Below are 8032 nucleotides of genomic sequence, written 5' to 3'. Positions count from 1 at the left end.
CATGGACAAAGATAAGACCTTCTGGAGGAAAGTTCTGTGGTCACATGAAACAAAAATTGAGCTGTTTGTCACATGACACCAATATCTGTGAGGACATGGTGTGTACTAAGTTCCATGCTTAGTAATTGTTGGTCCAGACTCCTGACTTGTGCTGATCTTACATGTTGTTTGACTGTGTGTTTGTGTGTGTGTGTTGACAGACCATAGTCACAGCCATGAGTACCCTGACGCCTCCTGTGCAGTTGGCGTCTCCAGAAAACCAGCACCGCATTGAGTACGTCCTGAACCTGGTCAACCAGAAGGACTTTGACTTTCCGTCTGTGAGTATTTCAACTCTTTCATGTCCATGCTTCCACCTCCAGGTGCGAGCAGGTAAACACCAAAGTCCTGGGTCAGTTTGGTGTTTGGACTAACACTGCACTCGCTAACGTTAGCACCAGGAAGGGTTTTGGCTGCTCCGCCCATATTATAGACTGAGGGTCTCCTCGGAGAATATACAGGCATGTGAAATGTCCACGAAACATTCATTTTCACTATTTTTTATAAATTAAATTTGAATAAAAATGTTTTGAGCATCAGCCGCAGGCACTCGCTGTTCCTTTTGCCTAAACGCCGCACTGAGTTGCAGGACAGTTATCAGGAGCACGGAAACAAGCTAGTTAACATCATCTAGCTAGTTTACTTATTGTCGGCCAAGCCACAACGTTGATGCTAATCAGCTCCAGGACACAAAGTGCGGTGCGGCCAATATATGAAAAAATTATTATACTAAAAGTGACCGATATACAGTATACGTTGTGAAATGAGTTATTTACACAGAAATGTTTATTTACATACCTTAATTGTTTCCAAACATTGTCTGTAACACGGCAGTAAAACAGCTGATCAAACAAAACAGAAGTCATCATCATGGACCCACTATCAGCTAAACAGACTCAATAACTCCACGGTTTTGGTGAATTTACTGAGGAATTTGTTTAACTCAAACAATACAAAAATAATGTCATTGTAAGTTAATAATACTAACACAGGCACTCGTAAACCTGTTAGCATATTAGCTAATGCTAACGACGCTAGCTTGATGACATTACGATAGCATGAAAACCCTCCTACAGACATCACACATGGAACGGTTTAGTAAGTAAGAATTATTTTAGTTGTCTTGTAAAACTTGCAAACGTTGCTCCGAGTGATGAATGAAGAATCCATACGAGTAGAAACGCTATGGACGATTAGTAGACAGAACGGCCGGTTCGAAGCTTTAAACAACAGGAAAACACTTGTAGGCATTCACCCAACAGCACCTGCAGTGAGCAAACTGGTCCAAAAGATGGCGCCATAGCACAAACAATAACACACCATTGAAGTGTCTTTGCATGTGTTGAATGAAAACCATCTGTATCATGGTCGCCAGCCAAGAAAAATCCATAAATTAGCCACCTTTTTATGAGAATGGAGGAGACAATGAAATAATAATACATTAGAAATGTGTGAATGATACTTTTGCAACGTTAGCTCGAGTTCTTGTGTAGCTAGCTTAGCCTTCTTTTGTAGGACAACTGCATCAGCTTGATTTTCTAACTACGGCAAGAGATAAGCTAGCTTCTACATCAACACGAAACATGTTTGAGTTTCTAATACACAACACTGATAGAACACCAGTCTGTACTGAGTGAAAAACATGAACAATCATATTACAGTATCTGTAAATTAATATTTCATGTTTTGTTTGTCCTCAGCTAGCCAGACAGTGTATGTACTGTAGTTGTACTAACACACATGACGTGCTGCGTGTATCATGATCAATATTAAAGTGACTCACTTTTTGTTTGGTCCAGCTGGCCGGGGAACTTTTTTTCTGGTTTATTTGGGTGAGCACTTAATTTATGTCGAAATAGCATGGCACCAAGTTTCACATTTACAGCAGCAAAGTCACACTGACATCACTCTCTCTGCTCCAACATCTCATTCTTCCTTTGAAGCAGTAGTTCATCCTCAGTATATTCAGCTTCTAAAAGATAAGGTTGTGTATCCTCATTTGTCCACAAATAGTCGTCTTTATTGTCTGTTACCAAGTCTGCCATGATTGCAACATACTCGCGTTTGTTACACAAATAGGAACACATTTTTGTTGCTCGAAGTCGGAAGTGTGTTGCAATGGAAACAGAAATCAATGCCTTGAGGAATTAGTTACAGTAATGATTAAAATGACCAAAATAGAGTAAATATTGTACATAGTACATATTGTTATGAAGGTGTCTGTTACTACATTATATATTTACTTGCAGTGTGTATATTGTACATATTACATATTGTTATGAAGGTGTCTGTTACTACATTATATATATACTTGCAGTGTGTATATTGTACATATTACATATTGTTATGAAGGTGTCTGTTACTACATTAAATATATATATATATATATATATATATATATATATATATATATATATATATATATATATATATATATATATAAGGCATTTTCCCTGTAACGTGGACAAGGAAGTGTCACATTGCTTGCAGTAGTGTTGCTGCAGTGCCCCTACACATCCACAAGATGGCAGTGTGGGAAAGCATTAGTAATAACTAAGGAATTTGCGATTGGAAATGAGGCCGGGTGACATTTTTGCAGCACAAACCATTGTGACAAGTTTGGGGAGATTGGTGGCTAATCAACTTCACAAAGACAGAACACTGTGTCACCATATCAGTGTTTGATATCGATTATTATAATTTTTTGTGACTTATGGAAAATAAGGAGTGGGAGAAAAATGTATTTTATTTGAAGTGTAACCTTCCTCTGATTTTAATCCTCTCAACTATATATATATATATATATATATATATATATATTTTTTTTTTTTTTTTTTTTTTTTATTGTTTTATTATTAAACATTTAAAAAAAAAAAAAAAGTAACCTTCCTCTGATTATAATGCCCTTAGCTATATTTCATGTATTTTTGTATTTGTTTTATTATAAAATATAAATTATAAAAATTAAATCATTTTAAAAATGTAACCTTCCTCTGATTATAATGCCCTCAGCTATATTTATGTATTGTTTAGTTTGTTTTATTATTAAATATAAATGATAACAAATTAAATATATTTTTAAAATGTAACCTTCCTTTGATTATAATGCCCTCAGTTATATTTATTTAGTTTGTTTTATTATTACATATAAATTATAGTAAATAAAATTACATTTATATTAAAAAAAAAAAAAGTAACTTCCTGTGATTATAATCCCTCAGCTGTCAAGGCAGAAAGGAAATGTCAACACAAGCATGGAAAACTCTTAAACAATGTCAACAAAATAGTCAAATCACAGTGAACACTTAACAATAAAGTCTTAAAATGAAGAATATGTAAGAAATGCTTCATAAAGTGTAAGAAAATAGTGCAAAGTGTGAAATTGTGAACGTAGAAACATGAGAAGAACTACTTTGTGCGATATTAGCGCTCTTGCCTTGCATCATGCACAGACCACATTGGTCTGATTACGGTCCCTTTGAAAACATCCAAAAAACTAAATAGTCATAATCTGTTCCGAGGTCAAACTGTGGCCGTCATAAAACCTGAACTGTAGAGGAGTGAGTTGACGTTTGAATTTTTTGTTGTGCCAACACAATTGTCTCTGTGGGGCACATGTTTGTGTGGTTGACTGGATGTGTTCACCTGCAGGAGTTCTACGAGCATGCCAAGACTCTGTGGCAGGACGAGGGCGTCAAGGTGTGCTATGAGAGGTCCAACGAGTACCAGCTCATCGACTGTGCACAATAGTGAGTAGCACAACACGTCCACACTCATTTTATGAAAAAGTCACCTTTATCTCCAAGTAAACATAATTTTAATCCCGTTGCAATACCAGAAACAATCTTTTTTTCCAAAACATAACTGTTCACTTCTAAAAAATTTATAATTTCATAATAAACTTTTTTTTTTTTTTTTCCAAAACATAACGGTTCACTTCTAAAAATGTTACAGTGGTAAAATAAACAATCTTTTTTTTTACCAAAACATAACTGTTCACTTTTGACAATGTTACAACAGAATAAACAATCTTTTTTTCTAAAATGTTACAGTGATAAAATAAAATAAAAATGTTCCCCAAAACATAACGGTTCACTTCTAAAAATGTTATAGTGATAAAATAAACAATCTTTTTTTTTTTTTCAAAAACACAACGGTTCACCTCTAAAAATGTTATAGTGATAAAATAATCTTTAAAAACCCACAATGGATTGTATTAAAATGTAATAATATACTATTTTAAAACCTACAGTGGATTGTATTAAAAAATGTCTAATATAATCTTTAAAAACCTTCAATAGATTGTATTAAAAATTATATAATATAATCTTTAAAAAGTTACAATGGATTGTATTAAAAATGTTCTGATATTATCTTTAAAAACCTACGATGGATTGTATGTAAAATGTTCTAATATAATCTTTAAAAAGTCACAATAGATTGTATTAAAAATGTTATACTATAATCTTTAAAAAGTTACAATGGATTGTATTAAAAATGTTCTAATATAATCTTTAAAAAGTTACAATGGATTGTATTACAAATTATATAATATAATCTTTAAAAAGTTACAATGGATTGTATTTAAAATGTTCCAATATAATCTTTAAAAAGTTACAACAATTGTATTAAATTTTGTATAATATAATCTTTAAAAAGTCACAATAGATTGTATTAAAATGTGATGAGGTGGCGACTTGTCCAGGGTGTACCCCACCTTCCGCCCGAATGCAGTTGAGAGGCTCCAGCACCCCCCGCGACCCCGAAAGGGACAAGCGGTAGAAAATGGATGGATAATATAATCTTTAAAAAGTTACAATGGATTGTATTAAAAATGTTCTAATATAATCTTTAAATGCCTACAATGGATTGTATTAAAATGTTCTAATATAATCTTTAAAAAGTCACAATAGATTGTAGTAAAAATGTTATAATATAATATTTAAAAAGTTACAATAGATTGTATTAAAACTGTTATAATATAATCTTTAAAAAGTTACAATGGACTGTATTAAAACTGTTCTAATATAATCTTTAAAAACCTACGATAGATTGTATTAAAATGTCCTAATCTTTAAAAAGTCACTATGAATGGTATTACAAATGCTCTAATCTTGAAGAATGGATTGTGTTTAGTATAAAAACATTTTTAATTAGGAAGGTTGCTGTCAGAGTTGACTCCTTGCTGACACTTAGTGGCAGACTGGCGCACAAGGGACTGAAACATCTTTCTTGTTTCATCCATCCATCCATCCATTTTCTACCGCTTATTCCCTTCGGGGTCGCAGGGGGCGCTGGAGCCTATCTAAGCTACAATCGGGCGGAAGGCGGGGTACACCCTGGACAAGTCGCCACCTCATCGCAGGGCCAACACAGATAGACAGACAGCATTCACACTCACATTCACACACTAGGGCCAATTTAGTGTTTCAAATCAACCTATCCCCAGGTGCATTTCTTTGGAAGTGGGAGGAAGCCGGAGTACTGTGGGAGAAAATTTGCTCCAAAAAGCCAATATTGTAGAGGTATTCCAGATATCTTTGAGTCTTTGTAGGCCAGAGGGAGAGCTTTGTTTGTTTCAAACTCCAAAGTACAGCAAGAGACTCTTTTATTTTTTTTTCTTTATTTTTTTTTGCCTCTCTTTCCTGGAGACGCGCCAGATCGGGAGCTGATAGGCTATGAATAGCGCCTGGAGTCGGGTCTCCATGGTAACCATGCTATTTTTGAAAGGTGCTCAGTAATGTCAGACTTGCAAAAATCATCCTCTGCTTTGAATTATCTGAAATGCTGATGAACACATGAATGATGCGCATTCAAGTCAAACATGACTTTCTAATTACAGCATTTTTTGAAGTCAATTACAATATTTCAAGTGTGCAAGCAAGTCATTTACTGCCATTAAATGGAAATTGATCCAAATTCAATACCATGATTCACGTATTTGCCGGACGCACCAGGATGTAAGCCACACCCATTAAATTTTAGGGAATATATATATATATATATATATACCTGTGTGTGTGTGTGTGTGTGTGTGTGTGTGTGTGTGTGTATATATATATATATATATATATATATATATATTACCATATATTAGTCGGCAGATATATACGTTGTGAAATGAGTTATTTACACATTTCAAAACCTTCTAATCCAGTTAAAGACCAACCCTCTGATGTCGTACCGTTCTAGTTTTTTGATTAAAATATTGTGATTAATTGTGTCAAATGCTTTAGTTAGATCCATCAACACTGCTGAAGAATGAAGAATCCATACGAGTAGAAATGTTATAGACGGCTAAGAGACAGAACAGCACTTGTGGTTCCAGTTGAAAGCACTAGTCTAAGCAGAAGGGAGTTTGCATCATGGCCGTCAGCGAAGAAAAATCCAGAGCGCATCTTTATTTAAGCCACACCCACCAAATTTTTGGAAGAAAATACATTTTCTTTTACATATATTAGCCGCACTGGACCATAAGCTGCAGATTTTGTAAATGTTTATATACATACCTTAATTGTTTCCAAACAGTGTCTGTAAAACGGCAGTAAAATGGCTGATCAAACAAAACAGAAGTCATCGTCATGGACCCACTAGCTGCGTATGATAGCGCTCCAATCAGCTAAACAGACTCAATAAGAGGAGTGGTCCACTCCCGTGTTAGCATATTGGCTAATGCAAACAACGCTAGCATGATGACATTACAATAGCACGTGTTAATCTGCATGAAAACACTCCTACATACATCACACATGGGACGCTTTAGTGAGTATGAATTGTTTTAGTTCTATTTTAGAACTTACAAACGTTGCCCGGAGTGATGAATGAAGAATCCATACGAGTAGACACGCTATGGACGGCTAGGAGAGGGAACGGCACTTGTACTTCCAGTTGAAAGCACTAGTCTAAATAGAAGGGAATTTGCATTGTGGCCGTCAGCGAAGAAAAATCCATAAATTAGCCGCACGGTCTTATAAGCAATATGTAGGAAAAAGTAGCGGCTTATCGTCTGGAATGTACGGTAATCTGATTTTTAAAAATTGTTTTAACACTCTTAAGAACTGTGAAGGTGTGAAAAGATGGGTTGCCTAAACATTGAGTAAGTAATATGGAATGTGTAAAAACATAATGTTAAAAAAACAACTTAAAGCCTTGTTAAGATGTTTACTGACATAAAATATTCATCTTAAAATAACTTTTACTGCAAATGAATATCACCTCCAAATATGGATTATCGACCTCCTTGATGACTAATAATCAGTATCGGCCCTGAAAAAACATATCAGTCAATCTCTTATTTTAGTTTTTACCTCATTTGGTCAAAAGCGTTTTATATCTAAAGCCGTATTTATTTTTATTAGCACCCATTGTTGGGTTGCCAAAAAAGATCTTTCTCACCTGGTACTCAGTTGTAATACAATTTTCCACCACTTGTAGCAGTAATGACAATAATGAAACAAACAGAAGTCTGGGGCTAAAGTCACAGAAGTTTCTCGAGCGCAAAAATTATGACTAAAGTGGCAAATCTGTAATGTCATTTACACTTTAATTGTATTGACAATTTAGTTAAGAACATTCATTGTGAATTTAGTTTGTTTTAGCACAACATAATTGTTTTTAAATGTATTTTTCATCGGTTATTTGGTTAGTACTTATTTTTCTAATCAGCCTGACCTAAGCCTCGGGTTAATGTGTTCAATAAATAACATTTATGACAAGGTTGTAAACTGTAGATCAAATCATTGTATATGATTCAAATCAAGAGTAAGATTACTAATTCAGTGTTGATATTTGAGTGGGCCCCAGAACCCTGTGTAGTGGGAAAGTTGGGCCCCAAGGTCAGAAAGGTTAAGAACCACTGCTCTAAGGTGGTTTATTTTGAAATGAAATATAATCCAGACCAGCTAAAGTAGAATGTATAGTCAAAGTAAACTGTGTTTGTACATCATTGGTTTGACAGTCCTGATCACTAAGCAGTGACAATGACAGTCAATGT

At 34.6% G+C, this 8032-nt stretch overlaps 1 protein-coding gene across 1 annotated transcript in view; it reads left to right on the top strand.

Moving 5' to 3' along the window:
- Window positions 1-8032, top strand: part of gnas (GNAS complex locus) — a 69561-nt gene that overhangs the window by 24698 nt on the left and 36831 nt on the right. The window contains exons 4-5 of the mRNA XM_072915908.1: window positions 201-320; window positions 3691-3788. Of these exons, the coding sequence (XP_072772009.1) occupies window positions 201-320; window positions 3691-3788 (218 nt within the window). The remainder of the gene's footprint in view (window positions 1-200; window positions 321-3690; window positions 3789-8032) is intronic.

Source organism: Nerophis lumbriciformis, linkage group LG23, assembly GCF_033978685.3.
Source record: "Nerophis lumbriciformis linkage group LG23, RoL_Nlum_v2.1, whole genome shotgun sequence".
Classification (NCBI taxonomy): Eukaryota; Metazoa; Chordata; class Actinopteri; order Syngnathiformes; family Syngnathidae; genus Nerophis; species Nerophis lumbriciformis.
Note: the sequence above shows the minus strand (reverse complement) of the source record. Positions and strands in the feature narration are given on the sequence as shown.